The sequence below is a fragment of the Lates calcarifer genome, linkage group LG1 (assembly GCF_001640805.2).
Source record: "Lates calcarifer isolate ASB-BC8 linkage group LG1, TLL_Latcal_v3, whole genome shotgun sequence".
In the NCBI taxonomy this organism is placed as follows: domain Eukaryota; kingdom Metazoa; phylum Chordata; class Actinopteri; family Centropomidae; genus Lates; species Lates calcarifer.
The window spans coordinates 17,099,067-17,117,054 of record NC_066833.1 but is presented as its reverse complement, the minus strand read 5'-3'; the positions used below and the strand labels follow the sequence as shown (position 1 = coordinate 17,117,054).

At 39.8% G+C, this 17,988-nt stretch overlaps 1 protein-coding gene across 1 annotated transcript in view; it reads right to left on the bottom strand.

The window, feature by feature from the left end:
* hs6st3b (heparan sulfate 6-O-sulfotransferase 3b) overlaps positions 1-17,788 on the bottom strand; it is a 58,051-nt gene extending 40,263 nt beyond the window's left edge. The window contains exon 1 of the mRNA XM_018673559.2: positions 14,995-17,788. Within this exon, the coding sequence (XP_018529075.1) occupies positions 14,995-15,542 (548 nt within the window). The 5' untranslated portion in view covers positions 15,543-17,788. The remainder of the gene's footprint in view (positions 1-14,994) is intronic.
* Positions 17,789-17,988: the final 200 nt, after the last annotated feature.

Genomic DNA, 17,988 nt, shown 5'->3' with positions numbered 1-17,988 from the left:
AATCATTTCGAGGAATGAGGGGAAGATGAGAGTAAAATCATTAACTTCCAACAGTAAATCAGGTTCACTGCCAACCTGTTGTCCCATTAACCCTGAAACCTGTTCAATAGCTAATTAAGGCAATTACTTCAGGCATGACACGCCAGTTAATCATGAATGACTAACCCATTTATAGTGGTGGCTTCATTACCATTGGCACTCACTGATGGTCCCCCTCATTCTCCACACACACACGCACACACACATACACAGAAAATACTCAGGATAAACGTGACTGTTGGTCTGTCTCCCACCCACTCCCCATTTACAGGGCTATTACTGGAATGGATGGGGGGGAATGAAAAAAAGTGAGCACGCCAAGTTGTGTGCTTAGATTCATGATGCTCCATCTGCCATTGGGATGTGTCTGTGATACTGAGCTTCAAAGTTTTTAATGTTGATTGTGATTCCTTTTTTTAATGTCTTTCGGAGTTTCATTTCTTCAGTAGTTTGCTGACAGCAGAGAGAGGACAGGAAATGAGAGCAGAGTACAGAAAGAAGCTGATAATTCAAAGGTCACAACGCACAAATGCTATTTAGTAATTTTGTTGTTAATGCCAATCACACAGAAAGAATCTTCACATGGCAAACTGCCCATTACATGCTCTTAATTTCATGCATTTAATCAGAACGTGTTTTAAAGGTGCGAAGCAAAAAGAGCCAGATAAGCATTGGCTCAACATTTTGCCCGAGTTCTTTGTCGCTGGCTTTCTGGAGCTGTCCGTGGTGCTGAACAAGACTTCACTCTCTCTCTCTCTCTCTCTCCCTCCCTAACATTGTGATCGGTGTGCTCTGACACCCACCTTGTCAGCAGTTCCATCCCTTCCCGCTTGAGGGACTGAGTCTGACAGACAGGGGCGCTGAGGGAGGCCCTTGTAGTGAACTGTCCTGAGTGGGAGTATTGATTTTCCTGTTTGTCTCCCCTGACTGCGGCAAGGTGGAGGCTAGCTGAAATAACTCCCTCAGCTCTGTGGCCCATTCCTCTCAGCTCCCCATCAGTTCCCCTATAAAGACCAGCGATACTGTAAGCCTGTTTCTATATGAGCTGGGGCGTCTGCTGCATTCAAGCTGGTCAGAGGGCACTCATCCTCACACAGTTAAATGTCACTCTCTCCCCTCTGCTGCACCTCAATAACTGGTGCTGGCACTGCAGGATACTGCAGGATACCCCCCTTTGGTTGTTCCATTTCCATTTGCAGCAATGAATACAAATTTCTAGATGACCTACCGCTCTTGTATAGATGAGGAGAATTTCATTCTGCTACTGTTCCACTGAGCTGAAGCCTCCAAATGTTGGGCGACATTAAAAAAAAAAAAAAGCTGTGCTGCATATTTCCCTGTAGCTCTCATTTTGAAAAAAAAAAAGAAAAGAAGCAAAAAGCTCACCTCAAATGCACACTGCTGGGACAGCTTTGACTTTGATCTACTTTCACTACACGACACAGCAGACAAGTTTATTGCTGTGATTGCAAGTGTGGTGCGTTAATTAAAAACAGCAGTGGTTACCCTCGATTAGACGTTGTTTGTCTTCTTAACGTGACAAAACACAGCCGCTCATCAAAGCTGTGGCATCTGTTTGCTCTGAATTATCAAGCATCAGAGCAAAGGTCCCAGAGGACTGTGGTTCTGTGCCTTTGCTTTTAAACAATTACACCAGGAGTCAGACATATAACCTCACTCGGTCATGCTTTTCATTCATGTCATGGTAAATGTCAAGACTGTTATCTTGCACTTATAATCCTTGAGGACAAACTAACATCACATGTAACAATGGCATTAAATTGTGTTCCAAAGTAAAGTGTTCAAAATGATGGCTTAACAGCACATCAATAATTGAAGCTTTTGCTTTCACTCAGGAAAAAAGAAAAGCCCCAGCGGCAATTTATACCCAACCTTCCCACTGGGAAATCCATTAGAATGGCTAAAGTCAGATGTTAGTGGGTAGCACAGCCTGTACATGAGGATCCTGGGGGCCGATTGTCAGGGAGAATGTTATGTTGAGCAGTGAAGGAGAGTTGAAATAAATGTCAAATCTCAACTTTTTCCACAAACCAGTCCAGTAAGGCCATGTGCTGGCCAATCTAGATTACTCTGTACAATAAAATCTGCATTCATTCATACAGATGAAAAAAAAAAAAAAAAAAATATATATATATATATATATATATATATAAAGGGTTTTTCAAGGACTTATCCTAAAGTCTCTTTAAACCTCTCTGTTCTTTGCCTCTTACTTTTTCTTTAGAACATCCCCCTCTTACAGAGAAAATGGATGTGGTAGCACTCAGCAGTGCTGCTTTTCGTGGACCTGGATGGATTGCATGTAAGCGGTGAGATTGGTTTCAGTGTTCCCCCTGGACTGAAGCCTTTGGTGTTTGGTGATAAATGCCTCCTGTGTGGTAATACAGTGTGATTAACGGACACAGCCCGGAGCCTGATCCCTCCTCTGCCTCCTCACCGCACCTGAATCAATCATCTACATGGAAAGGCCACAGTCTTATGCTGGAACAGCTGCTTGGAGCTCAGCTCTCTCCTCTTTCACTTTGCGAGAGCAGAGATGGCTGTAGGACTCACTCTGAAACACAGTAAATACAAATACAGTAGATCGAGCACATGCGAGCGCTTGCTGCGGTGACTGCTCGTGCTTACATGGCATGCATTGTCAAAGACATGTTTTATCTTTGTACTGTAGTCCAGCAGTTATCACAAATAAAGAATGTTCATTTTCAGCTGAATGTTAGTTCTGCTTTGAGGGTTAAAGGATTGGTGGAGCCATATTTTAAGCACATAATTTGTGTGTAACATTTTTAAAATCTCTTTTCATACTGTAAGTGCTGAAGATTTTCTGTGAACAACTGAAGTAACCTGTGATATTTAAGAGAATAGAGTAAAACATCATCAGAAATTACTGCAAGTTGTCACATGGGGCAGCTGGAAAATTGCAACTCAAAATTGCAACTCAACGTCTTTCTTTTGCCTTAATTCTTTCTTTAAATTAAATGCTTTGTAATGCTTCTTTCCTTTTAACTTTGAGGTCAGATGGATACAGGAAATCAAGTAGTGTCACATCACATTAGGATATTTTAAATGCATGTTTTATTAATTGTTACTTCGATAAAAATAACTAAATACTTAAACATATAAACCTTGGTCACAACAACCCTCTAAATATCCACAGAATGAATATATCTGTCCATTCCTGTAATGCAGAGGAGACACTGTATGTTAAACTTAAAGTGGCTCAACACATGGCTCCTCACTGAGCAGCCTACATGATCAAATTTGAGATGATGGCAGACATTAAAAAAAAAAGGGCTGCAGCAGCAGTTTTACAAATAGTCGTGGAACTGTATCATTGAAGAGGAGATTATGGCAGTGGCATAAGCAGTCAAATCAATCCCTGAGTATTTCTGTGCAAGTCGATAGGGGATCCAGGTTAGACCCATTAGTCATGTTGGCACCCGGCATTGCATTCCCAGGCCTGAAACAACCCTGCAACTGCGACTTCTGCATGCTGGTGCTGAAAGCGCTCAACACACCCAGCTTTTTCAATATACTGGCTTTTATAGGTATGTGAGAGCTAGAATCAATGCTAATTTATGTCATGCTGCATTAATATGTATGGGTTTGTTCTCCATCTTGAAATATTTAACAAACGCATTATCTGCTCCTTGATGGCATTGAGAGGAAAAAACCATTTGCTGGTAATTCATATGTACTGTTCAAAATGAGGCACTCAAAGACATTTAATATTGGTCCTCCCTCTGTGAGTTATTATGATTCACAGACATGCCTGGCATTACAAGTGAAGCAAATGCCTCCAGTGTTGGGACAATTTCCTTTCACCGACCTCAAAGAGAAAGTAAATAAATTCACAGCTCAGATTCAAAAACATGAGAGGAGAGGCTTGCACAGAATGATGAATGAAGCAAAGTCCATTCTCCATTGCAGAATGAGGACTGATGAGAAGTTAACTGATCCCAGGATTTGTGAGTGGGATTTAAAGCTCTGTTTTGTAGCCATTCATCTGGCACCTCGAGAGGACTGACTCACATTGAGGGACATCGCATTCCTATGATGAGGTTGATGTGCTGTATCACAACACGTGCTGGGACATAATGCTATTTGTTCCACACCAGCACCCTTTGATGCCGCAAGATGTTACTCTACTCTCTAGTGCCGTACTGTTGTTAGGACAGATTTTCAATCCATACTTATTATACTGTGGCCTGGGATCCAATTTATACTGCAATATTGTTGGTGGGTGTGAACAGAAATTGATCAAAAGGGAGGGGAATCATTTTCCTGTGGGAAATTAACTATTGTTCAGTCACCATAACATACAACAGAACACACCCTATCTGATGCTTTCTGTCTCTATAAAATATAGGAGAGATTAAAATATGTAACAATTGCATGATAGTCTAGTCAGACATAATTACAGATAGTTGGGAATTCCTGAATTAAAGTTCTTTTGTTATGTAATTCAAAGGGGCTTTTGTTTCACATAGTGGCCAAACAGTGCATTAAATTATACACTGAACATTAATGAGAACAATTATCTGTCCTTAATTATATGCATTGCTGATCAAATATCTATAATAATCTTGCAAAATAAAACAGGAACAAGCATCTATTTATAAATGCAGGAAAATAAGAGGCAATCTGGACTGCAATCTGTTCAGTGAGATTATTCAAATCTCTTTCTCACAGCACATCTAACTGATGCAGCAGCACAGGGAAGATGCCGAGGACACTAGCAGTAAAGATGTTGTTGATTGAACATATTTTATGGATTACTATTTTATTACATACATACATTCCAGAGGATGTTGGATTGGCGCACTCTTGCAGCACAAGATTAGTCCATGTGAAGGTGACTCTACCTGTGCTTACACTTTTTAAGTGTGCCAGGTGCTCAGTCAACCACTGAATCCAAATTGGGTGAGCAGTGTGAAGGCAGGCAGCCTCAGCTAGCCTCCCCACAGTATAAGTTACCTGTCACAAGCTCGCCCCAGATAAGGACAGATGACCTTTCTCCAGGATGTTATAATAAAACAGCTCTGGAGGCGGTTATTCCTGGCACTGTCTCCTCATCAGGTATTACAAGTTTCAATTGAGAAATAACACAGCCAGGCACCTCTGCTGACATTTTTCATGTCACTGTTTGATATGTCAATCTGTCAAGTAAAGAAGCATGTATGAGCAACACACACGCACAGGCAAGAAAACTCCCTTACAAATTAACAAGGAGGCTAACCAGATCTGCCATATTTGGTGAACATTTTTCTTTGCTCCTTTTTTTTGCTTCCTTGCGGTGATTGGAATTGATGCAAAAAAGTAAGTGAAAACATTAAAGCACACATTTTTTTTCTGTTATATCAAATCTTGCATTTTAAAAATGTGTGACACTGAAAGTTAAACTGGTTAAAAGAGTGAATCTAAAGCCAATTTTTAATTTAATTTTATTTTTTTGTAAGACAGCACAAAAGTTGTAGCAGTTGAATAAAGCCAACAACCAGAGCCTTCAAAGCAATTTTCATGAACCTGCTGATCAGGCAGCTCCTGATCAACAAACACTAAAGAATTTATGGTAAAATTGTTCAAGTTTTGCACAATTACTTTTTTATGAACTGTTTATAGTACAGAAGTATAATGTTCTTTTCTCAATTAGAGGGAAAACAGAGCCAAAGTTAATTGCCCCTCTGATAACAGGAGTACTTGTCTGGCTCAGCCACCAAACAGGCCTCATGGGGACGTTAAACACAGAATCTTTGAATTGCTGCACCAGCTGACTCATTCTCATCACACTGATGACTACATTTAACTAGATCAGTATGAGGTGCTTTGCTCGTCTTCTTTTTACTTCAGTCTAGGGGGTGATCTCACACGGATCAAAAGCTGACTGGGAAGTAGGAGTTCAGCTCCATGACAGCACATCTGAGATCTGAGAGTTTGTGATGACACTCGGTTCAGAATTAGTACACGGTATTTATCACATGTGATGGCATGGTTCAAATTAAGAAACAGCAGAATCTTCACAGTGTCATAAGTGAGAAAACTGAAATTGTGCCATAAAAATAAAGATTGCTCTACATTGCAGCACCCCATACAACAAGGCCATTTCTTCCCACAGAAAGATCTAAGCCTTCCCAAGCCAGCTTCCAGAAAACTGTGACTGGAGCACAAGGATCCTGGCTAGCCACTTGACCAAATGTTTAATCACAGTATAAGAGCTGAATCAGACGACTGGAGATTCATATTTGCCAGACCAGCAAGTATTTGACAGCAGCAGCAGAGAAGCTGCCTGCCTGCTCTGGCGAGTTGCAGGGTTTTCATTAACTAGAGTGGCTTTTAGAGAAGGACGGTAAGCTCCATCCATCCTGCATCTCGACCAGTCCCAAGCTAAATGGACAAAGACAAATATTCATAACAACTCATACACATGCAAAACTTTTCATATTTCCCAAACGGTAATATTGCAAAGGCCTATAAGGGGCTAATTTATTCAATCAATGTGCACTGAACAATAATGTATGAGGACAACTCGGGGCTCCCTGTTTGGTGCATCATGTATCAAGCAGCAGATTTCTGCATAGAACTGGGGCACTAATCCCCCTCCCAATAGAAGAGATGTTACCAAAAAAAGGAGAAAAAAATCTTCCTGAAAGTGATTAAAACTTCTGAAAACTGGGCTCACAATCACACAAAGTACTACACATCTTTACTCTGATAAGCACTGTGTGATAAAATAAGAATTACAGAGAAGACCCCAGAGATTCTAGTCAGTGGCAAAGATTATCATACCTCTTAGGTTCTAAAGTTTGTCACATAATTTGAATGCAAAGTCATTCCATTTCTCTGAAATCAACCTCAAAGCATGCAGTATGGAACTCTTGAATTACTTCCTGTTTTTTTTCCTCTTTTTTTAACCTGAAAGTGCTGAAACAATGTATATTTAAACCTGCACACATCAGCATTCATTTTGAGTTGTGTCTCTGGCCACCAGAGAAATTTCAGTCCAATTTTCATTCTCTTTCAGCTCCGTGTTTGGTCTCTACCAAATCTTCATGGAAACATCTGGCTCTTTAGCTTCTAAATGCTCCACTGTGTGTCTCGCTGTCTGCTGTTTGGTTCTGGGCAGGTAGTGTGTAATAGTTTTTTTTTTTTTTTTTAAACCAGCTGCCACGTTTGAAAGCAAGGCTGATAAGCATGGAGTGAAACAAAAGAGTAATTGGAGTTTAAGTTGAGCCTCACCTCTCCTTCTCAACCTCACTACTGTACTGGAATATCTGCAGCAAAATATTCTCTTGTTAACTAAGTCTTAGACTCTCTGCGGTGAAAGTGGTAAAAGTCTCTTTTAAAAAGTAGCACTCCATATTTTCTTTGCCATTGTCTAATTTGAATCACACTTAAAGGCTTACTCAACTGTTTCATTTCCCTCTTCGAGACGGTGAACAAGTGCTTAGAGTATGCTTGTTGAACTCTCTGTAGAGGTAACACTTAATTATCAAACCAACCGGACTGCTGCTCAGGCCTGCCAGCGATGACGACTTGAATTAATGACACATGAAAAGCAATATACGCGCCCTGGAACTCCAAGGCCTGCAAGGGCACGCTCAGCTCCACACATAATAAACATCCCATCATTGTGATGAGCACTTTGCCTCCCACATCTAAAAAATATGACCAGAACTGTAAATCTGCTCAACTTTCCTCCTTCAGGTTCATCTGTATCTAGAGGGCATCCACTGCCCTGCTGCATCACCGTGTCTCATTGAAGTCTTGCAGTTTTACTTTCTGATTAGGCAGAAGGCTTCAGAGTACACAGAGGAAAAGTCTAAATCCATTTTTACTAGTATTAATGTACTGTATTTAATGTTTGAAATTTGTGTGACTGTCTCTCATTTTACACAGCCAACCGACAGCCCTAAAACACATTCCCAATACAATACAAATACAGATGAGATATTTTAACTAAAAACTATGAAGTAATATGGTTATACAATACCTTTAAGTGCTCAGAGGTAATAATTGCGTGACAACTGGGCAAACTCCATCTAATGAACATCATACAATCTAATGATGGAACAGGTACTCAATGGACGTTGTGGAAGAAATCGTTTTCTGATCTGAAGACAGGAATAAACTTTAACCCTCAGGTAAGAGTTGGCAAATTGAAAACAACTATAACATGATTTGCATGAAGTCAAACTGACAAGATACTATGTAATTAACATATGAAGAATATGTGTCAGTGCTAGAAAAATGTAAAATACAACGGCTCACTGTGCTCAAGATCATTTGGGTCAGGTTGGTAATGACTCCCTCCTACATGCTGATTCAGGGAGATGTCAGGTGTAGGTAGTAGATACAGTGAGAGATAGTAACGACCACACTAATTGCAGCCATGTTTGCAACACTTATTAGGAATGAAAACATAATGTGGAGTGTTATTCAGTTAAGGATTAGGGCATATCATCAGTCAAGATAATAGATGCGCAGTGCCACAGATAATAGTAATACTGCAGACTTGATAAGACACACAGGACTTTTCCTTCATCTTCCAAGAGACTCACTGACAGTTGCTGTGGGCAGTACATGTCCAAGTAGCCCTGCACCTAAATGAATGCACAGTTCTACATCTAGTTTAATAATTAACCAAAATTGTTGAGCTCAGCAACCTCCAGTAAAATATGTCATTAAGAAAGTAAACTAAATAAAGAATTCAGAATTAAATTAAAAAATAAAAAAGACTATATAAAGTAAAAATCATTCAACAGCTGCATTATTTTATGTGCATCTATTAATTTAGACACCTAACATGCACAGCATAAACTGCAATTCTGATGAACAAAAAATGCAATTATATATTTTCCTTGAATCTTTCAGGCCAAATTTACAGTAACACGAAGACTTCCCCCATTTCTAAAATTTGAAACGTATTGCTGACATTGTGTTCACAAGGCAGAAGCACTGTTAAACGATAACACAGTTTTTTATTTTCTGTTTTTTGGGTGTAAATGATGATCAGGGACATAAATCTTTAGTGGCAGTATTGAGTAAGAGTGGTATATTGGGCAACTGCAACCTGCTGCTATAATGTAATCAAACAGACAATTGTCCATGTCAAAGTACATGCACTAAAATGCTTGCTTTTGCCAGTGACATGCTTAAATAGTTATTAGTTAGTGTCATTGTGACATTATGGATAGGATCCCTACAGAGATAGACATTTTAATACAGAGTAAGAGTAAGTTGCTTAACCAGAAACATCCCGATATGATGCTTCCAGACTCCATTGTCAAAAACAGTAATTTTACTGAGCAGAACATGGGAGTTGCTGCAATTCTCCTGTCTCAATCACTTAGTTTGTTTTTATGTTATCAGAAAACAGTGAAATGCTCAGTTTTCTAGAGTCCAGTGATGACATCATTTCACTCAAACAAATATTTAATGAAAGACAAAGAAGACAAGACAAAATAGTGCAATAGACTCATCATAATCACAAATGATAGTTCTTTTCCTCTGTCTTTTTACTCTTATGTGCAATATAAACAGCTTTGACATCATGTTTCTTAGATAGTCCATGGAACATAAAAAGCTCAAGGACACTGTAATCTAAACATCCAGAATCACAGCAGAGGACATCCTCTATCATTGCTTTATCGGACGCATCTCTCTCTGTTTCATCAAACGATAGCATTGAAGAGCATCCATATTTTGCTTGTGTTTTAGCTTTGGTCTCTTTGTACTTCTGAACTGAGCATTCATTATGCATAAGCAACAAGAAAGTTGCTAATGAAGATTTTATAATTGATAAAAGCTGCAACATCAGCATATGCATAAAATTACCATGAGGCCACAGTTAAAAGGAACCAACATAAAATGAAAAGGGAGAAAAAGCTGTACACTGTCCGAAAAGGGCCAACACTTCAGTGTATCATTTCATTGCTCTGAATGTTGTTTACATCTCCATGTGGAAGTCTATGGTCTTTAAACAAATCATAAATTAATGTACTAAATAAGTAGAAAATTGATGAGACAAGAAAAAAAAAGAAGGGGCTTTTGAACTAACAAATAAAATGTTAATTCAGTGTGAGCTGCCTTAGCTACATGTACTGAAGTCTCTGAATTTTCTACCCAAACTCAAATACCGTATAATACATGATGGCAAAATGTGTTTAGAAATGGAACTTTATGCACTGAAACATGGATTGATGATTTGCTTTTTTACAACTACTGACTAGAAAATTAGAAGTATGCACACTGCAGAGACTGCTGCACACCCTGCACTACATTTATTATTTTTAAACAAACAAACAAACAACAACAACCAAATATCCTGAATTTCCATTTGAGCATATTTCAAATTTCCATCAAAGCTGGACATTTCCACATCTTATTGGCTTTACTCAAAGAATACAGAATAATTTAATATACATATGCATCACAACACACAATCATACACACAAAGCTATATTATATATATTATTACATTTTTATCATTTCTACAATTGTTTTACTGTTGACATGTGTAGTGTCTTTTCATTGATCATTTCATTTATCCATTTTTATTCAAATATTTACATATCTAACTAGATAGAGGTGATTGGATAGAATAAGACTTAAACATGGTGAAAGTATTGCTGTAAGTATTGTTAAACTTGTGTGATTAATGTTTTTTTTCCCTTCTTGATCTGGTCATGGCATGCTGCTGTGTACAGTTGTCCTTGTGCAATAGAATTAAAGAATCAATGCAAATCAGAATCATTACTTCTTTGGCCCATGACATAACAGCAACAAAGAAAAAAGCACTACCCTCATGACGGAGGTAAAAACAAGCCTTTGATGAACTAAAAATAAAAATGAATCTCTGTAACGAATACAAATTCATGCGCATTGGACTGGCTGTGGACTGTGCTTGAACTCATCAGAGATCTGCATCATAAGTGTTCCACCAAACTGGTGCATTGCTTTCTACAGTGGATAAGGAGAAATAGTAACTAAATTCAGTTCAGTTCAACACTAATTCTGCCTGTGAATGCTTTGATTTGCTACTATACAACAGCTGTGGATAATTGTAGCTATGAAGACAAATATGGAAAAATGAGTAGAATTAGTTGTTACTTGTTTACCCTCGTCCCCATCAGATTGTAACTTAAAAACAAACCAGGCTCTCTCAGTCTGAGCACTAACAGGGTGTTGTGTAGAAGTCTGTGTCACCTCGACTGGAAAGGCAGTCTCTCTTTGTGTAATGATTCCTGTCTCAGCCTTGTTTATGCTGGCCATTCTGCCTCAGTCTCCAGACATACTCCACCTGCCCACCAGATGTCTCCTGGCTTTTCTTCCTGTTCCCAGGTCCACTGCTCACCTGTTTGCCATTCCTAATCACTAGAACCTGTTCCTAATTTCCTTTATTTTCTCCCAGGTCTTTTCCTCACAGTCTGTTGCCAGATTGTTTGTTCATGTCTCAGTGTTTTTCCCCTTTGTGCTGTTAATGCTGTGGACTCTTGTTCCTGTTACCTTGCCTGCTACCTGTACTGAGTTATCTGCCTGCATGCCTGACTGACTGTCTGCCCACCAAACAGCCTGTAAACCTGGTCTTCTTGATTATCTTATTAAAATAACTTCACTGCACCAGCCTGTCTGTTTGTCTGCACTGGAGTCCTCCCTGCCCATGCTCCTACCACCAGTCGTGATTCTTTGTTTCATATAAATGGTAATGTGCATGCATGAATGTTTTTGTGTTCTGGCTGAGTGACCTTGCACTACATGGAAGATGCGTCTTCTCAGTGTCTCTGATGTGTGATAAAGGCTTCATGTGGCTCTTCCACTATTAATTACAGTCCTGTAGAATAATACCTAAAATGTTTTTTAGGAAAATTATCAGATAAGATGATTTGAGAGGACCCCAAAGTTAAAATGAATGTGGCTGGTTTCTGGTCTTATACAGTTCTGTGATTATTGAACTAACATGATAATAGAGACATTTATACATGGATAATTGGACAACCTTAAGTCTAACACAGCTGATTTATTCACAGTGCATACTCTATGCTTCATGAGAGACTTTAAACTGTATGTTTGATAATGACCTCAGACCTGCAGCCATAACAATAAAGCTGTGTTGCTGTTGTTTTTTCTAATCTCAGTCACACTTTCTGACTGCACAGGCATTGAAACTGGTGGTAAAATATTGCAGGAAGAAATGGAATAAGCTAATTTTCAATTCAGTGTAAAGCAACATAAAATATTTCTCTGATATTGACCCATACCCTTTTACCCTTCTGAAGACATGATTTACTCAGACCTTGCTTTGTGCATTGGTAAAAAGTATATTTTCAATCAGCTCCTTGTTTTGTGGAACAGTGTCATATTGAAAATATATATCCAAGTTACTCCAGACCAAGCAGCGGGATAATGAACATGTAACAATCAGAATATAATTTTAGCAGCACTCCTCAGTATAGGCCACTGAAATAGCCTGGGAGGAAAACAACCTGCTCAACAAGCCATATTCATTCAGCAGAAAATAATTACATCATGACGGTTTCCACAAAGCAACTTAAGAGGACAGCACTTAGAGGTATGTTTCTCCAAAAAGCCCCTGAAGAGAGCCAGCCTGCCTGCTCCACTTCTCCCCTGACTGACAGCACACTCCAGAGGAGCCACGCTGCAGGACACGCACACTGATCCAGTCTGACACGCCTGACCTTTCCTGGGCCGCACGGCTGGCTCACCGTGCTACACGCCCTGCCCAGCTGAAAAGGCCATACAGTGCCATGCAGGCAGTGCCATCACAGCCCCACCCCGACTCTTTCTGCCATCTCAAGAGCTGGCAAGGTGAATGCCTCAGACCGCGGAAAGAGTACCACTCAATCTGAGAAGCTCTCAACCACATAACAAGGGCACGCCATCAGAATTTGGCAGTGATATATTACTGGTATTCCCCACTGAACCCTTAGGTGGAGTAAAGATTTTTGTAACAAGTGGATTATTACCGTGCAAGGGTTCTTTTTTTATTTTGACCTTATACCATTAAATATATTTTAATTAAGGCATTACTCATATACAAAATGATTATGAAGATTAAATTTGCATAATGCTTTTAGTCATCTCACTTAGTAAATGTGGACGGTTAGTGGGGGGGTCTAACATAGTGTGTCTGCCAACAGTCTTGGTCGAGTCACAATAATCTCAGAATAGATGTTGTGGGAGCCCACAAAAGAACAAGGGATGAGAGGACTGTAAGTGCAGAATAGATGCTGCAGCTGTGAAATGAAGAGCTGTCGCATCCAGTGAGCACTTTCCCGAGTAAAGGAAACACTTGGTACAGCAGAAATAAATCATGTGCTCATGTACTTCAGCGTATGATTGTATTTTTCAGAACAGAGAGGGAAATTGTTCATTTCTCAAAAATCCAGCATGTGTGACAAGACATCTGGTCTGTGCTGTTCCTATCTGGTGTTTACTTGTGCAAGTATCTTTGAGGATGTGTAACTGACTAATAGACTTTTAAAATGGTAGGTTAATGAACACCTTAAACGGTAATACAAATGAAGACAATAATCAGTGACTCCAGAAACACAGACTGCAATGAAAAATACATACATTCTACTCTGCTGAGAATAAACACACAGACATATATTGCTGATGCAGTAACTTGTTCATTACAGTGCACCCTCTCTAGTAATTATCCCTCTATCACATGAAGCACTAGCACTAGCACATTCACAGTCCTTTCTGCTGCAATAACAATGGGAAAAAAACTTGGATAATGCATTTCAAATTGAGTAATTTTCCTCTCAAACTGCTTCATCTACCAAACAAACATCTTATCTTGGACTAATTTGAACTCTCAAGCTAAAATGACATCAAAGATGTTGACTGGTACAGTAGTATTGAACTGGTTCTGCCAGCCAACAAGAACACCTCAGAGGGACTCTGACACATCACACCAAGACACAAAGGCAGAGGATGAAGAGAGAGGTCTGTACTGATGTATGGGTCACATCTGAGTAAGATACAGCACAACTTTTACATCTTTAATGACAAAGATGGATACCCAAGGATGAAAATTCAGCAAGTCACTCACCCTTCAACTTATCCTTAAGGATTCAGGTTGTACATGTGCTTTCATAAACGTGTCTGTCAAATCTCAATAGGTGCCATTACAGCTTTAATCTGGTGACAATGAAATCATCACAGGGTGCTAGAGTAGTTGGACTGTGCTCCATCAAATGTCATTTGATCAGTGAAACAGGAGTTCTGTAAATGATTTAGTACAGTTAGTCAATTGCACAGTTAGGGAGAATACCAGCACCAGCACAGCTGGACAGGAACAAGTTCATTGTGAAGGGCTGATGTGAACAAATGCAGGCAATTTATATGAGGGTCAAGCAAAGTAAAAGTGTGTGTTGAACGCTATTTTAGTAGTTTATACTCACATCACATTATGCCCAGTGCGTTCACACCCACCTGCCTCAAATGTGAATCAGTTGATCGCTGTGAAATTGGTTACAATTTGTCTTCATACAATAAGTGTAATTTGGTTTCTTTGTGGATGCTAGCAGTAAACGTCTAATCTGTGACTATATAGTGAGGATAGAAAATTGTGGCACTTTTGTTTTGTGATCTCCTGGCTTAATTAAACCTATAGTAAGTCTCTCCTGGGAGGAGACAGTGAGTACTCATCCCATCCTGTGCCCATTCCATCGCTGCTCACTTTGTGGTTCAAGACAGTAGTCTGTGCAAAATTATATAAGTTCAAAATTAAAGTTACATGTGGAATGGATCAAGGGCCCCCAGTGGTTTTAAGGCCACACAGCATGAACACACATATGCTCTGTGACCCTAATGGAGCCCACAGAGATTTTTATTTCTTTATTTTTGGACGTCTATTTATTCACAGAAGACACACGCACGCGCACACAGACACTCATGGACGAGTACCTTTTATTCCTCTGGGCCTCCTTCTTATCCATAATAACAGGTACACAGTTCGTTAGCTCGGTCCAGTCTGCATGCAGTCCGCAGCTCCATCCAGTAGAGAACCGGGAGAAGAGCCAGGACTCCTCTTTCCCTGGTCTGTGACAGGTGCATTTCTTCTGTCCGGGTTTGCAGTCGCACGGCTGCTCCAAGCGAATATTCCTCACCAAGTGCCTCCCGAAAGTGGTTCCTCCGGTCTTCTGGATGTGCAGAAACACTATCACGTCGTCCCCTTTGATGTTGAACTCCACGTGTCTATCAAGGTCTCTTTCGGTGAAGTTGAATTTCGACGGCAGTTTCGGAGGGCTGTCATCTTCCAGGTCTTGATCTCTGTAGAATTCATCGCTGTCCTGGTACGGGGTGGAAAGTAGGCTCACCCCACTTAATTTCTCACCAGTCTTAAAGTGGCACGAATTGCTGCCAGCAGGACATATGTACTGATAACCGATCATAACAAAAAGGACAGCTAGAATAGGAACCAAGATGAGCTTACTGGATCTATCATCCATCATATCAAGATAGTGTCTTCATTCCATTACTGTGAATAATAAGTGACACCCATGGGTCCTTCAGGGATCAATATTCCAACATGCCTCAGATAGACTAAATGTACGTTTTATTTAAGCGCCTCGTGTTGATCAAACAGTACCCTCCAGAGATACATAATCCGGACAACAGGTCAGGTTCACCTTATGGTTTCTATATTTCACGCCGTCTGCACTGCGTTGGAAATCTCGTCCAAAGTCAAGAGTCATGGCATTCAAATGTTTGGCTGTCCAACTTCTGAAGCCGGTGTAGCGCTGCATCCGTGCCGACGACTCCCATGCTCCGGGATCAAGTTGAAACTGAGGCAGTCGAGGAGAGTTTTTAGTTTTGTTTTATGTATATAAGCTATATATTTTCTTTCGAGCTGATCCAAGTCTAAGTCGCAGTGCGTTTCATTTCGGCGATAGACTTATTTCAGCAGGAATATCGCACAGCTCGGGCTGCTGTGGGGCTGGATCCTCCGGGAGCATCCCACAGCATCCTTCACGGGTTTCAGAGGCGGTCTGACTGACTCTGCTGAAGCAGGGCTTTTTGAGAGGATGCTGCTGCATCCGATCCGACAAATATGCGTTATGCTCTCGTCGTGGTTGGGCTGGGAAAGCTCCACATCCCATCCCGTCCCGTCCATCCCATAATCTTGTTTCAACACAGTGTAAATCTTCAGAAGCCCAAACGGACACTGTGCTGAGACAACATGGAGATTTAACCACATATAAATACCAAATCCGCTGTAACTTTTTGAAGCGCATTCATCCGAGTGTGCCCTTTGAGGATTAAAGAGATAGCACAATGCCTCTGCTTACAGCCTACAGTTGCCAGCGTTAAGAATATAGCCATTTAAATGGCTCAATTTAATGTCTAATATCCGTTCGAAAGACAGTGAAACAGCTGCTCTCTGCAGCGATAATGGTTATAGTCAAACATCTACAGAAACTATCAATCGGTCAATCAACCAATCAATCAGTCAATCTATCTATCCGAATCTACTTATTAAAATTTATTTGTAATGTATTAATTAGTATCCCAATACTTCTTTCATTAATTATCCTAATTGTGCACTTAGTTATGCAGTGCTGTAAATGCTGTTATGAGTTCATCAGTACTTATGTCACCGGTGGCCAAAGGCCAAAATCCCCTCAGTTTTAACTGATATGAAGCGGCGAAAGCTTGACACGACCCTCTAAGTGATACCAAAATTGGGTTTAAAGGGACAGTCCACCCATTTTACTCAGGAGCATCAGTTTACCGGTCGTGGGAAGCACTCGTGGGAAGTACTACTCAGCCTGAGAAAACAGTTGTATAATGCCATCTGTGGCTATGGGGGAAGCGTTACAAAGTTTGTGTAAAATTATCCTGGTGATGTCATCAAGGAGGGAAACTTCAGGAGTGGGTGGATGGAGTAACTTACCAAGCAACACCAGAGAATAAGGAACTAATGAAAGATTGCCTACTTTAGAGACTGAAGGGACCGTATGGATTAGAAATTGGAATATTAAACATATAGTAAGTGGTGACACAGTTTTACACTGACACGCTAGTTTTTTTCTTTTTTGTCAGCACAATAGTAATACAAAAGCATGTGCAACTTTTTTACAAGCCATTAAGTCCATCCATTAAAATAAATTTTAAAGTTAAACTTAACTTATATTCATTTAAAAAAAAAAATTGCTTTTTGATTCTTAACATCATTAATTAAGGTGCCACATTGTTTGAATTCAGACACATAATATGATGATAGTGTTTTTTATGGAGTCAGTTCATTTAGATTTGTCAATGTGAAATTTACGAAAAATGATCAGTTATTACATCCCACTAAGTACAAGACACATCACATCAAATACACCACTTTGCATATTAGTTCATAATTTCCTATTGGTAAAATTCAGCATATTTGTCCAAAGTAAATGAAATTAAACACAGTGAGAACAAGAATAAAAAGGTAATCTCCAACACTTCTATTATAAGGTAAATTAGATGTGAAACTTTGAGAGATACTTCTTTAACCCTGTGACTAATGTCGTGTTTATACTGGATACAGCAAGCCCTTTTTCCCGCTGTATATAAACCAGCGTAGAAGACCAAAAAAAATTCTGCAGCGAATGTAACAACGTTCAAAGCATCTCTGACCTGTCTGATACTGCATCAAACTGTCACCTGCATCAAAAACTATACCATTTTCTTGGTAAACCAAATTTACTAATTGACCAACCAGCAAAACTGATAAAATCTCAGAATAGATGTTGATAAAACCCTAATCTGTTTTAATATAACACATTCGCATTGTTGGATATAAAGTATCTGTTTGGACTGAAAGTGTATTTATATACTTAAATCCAGAAGTTGCCTGTGGAAGTTGGCCCGCATAACACGCTCCAGTATTTAGTGGGAAACCGTTAGGGCTTCAGCGTCTGT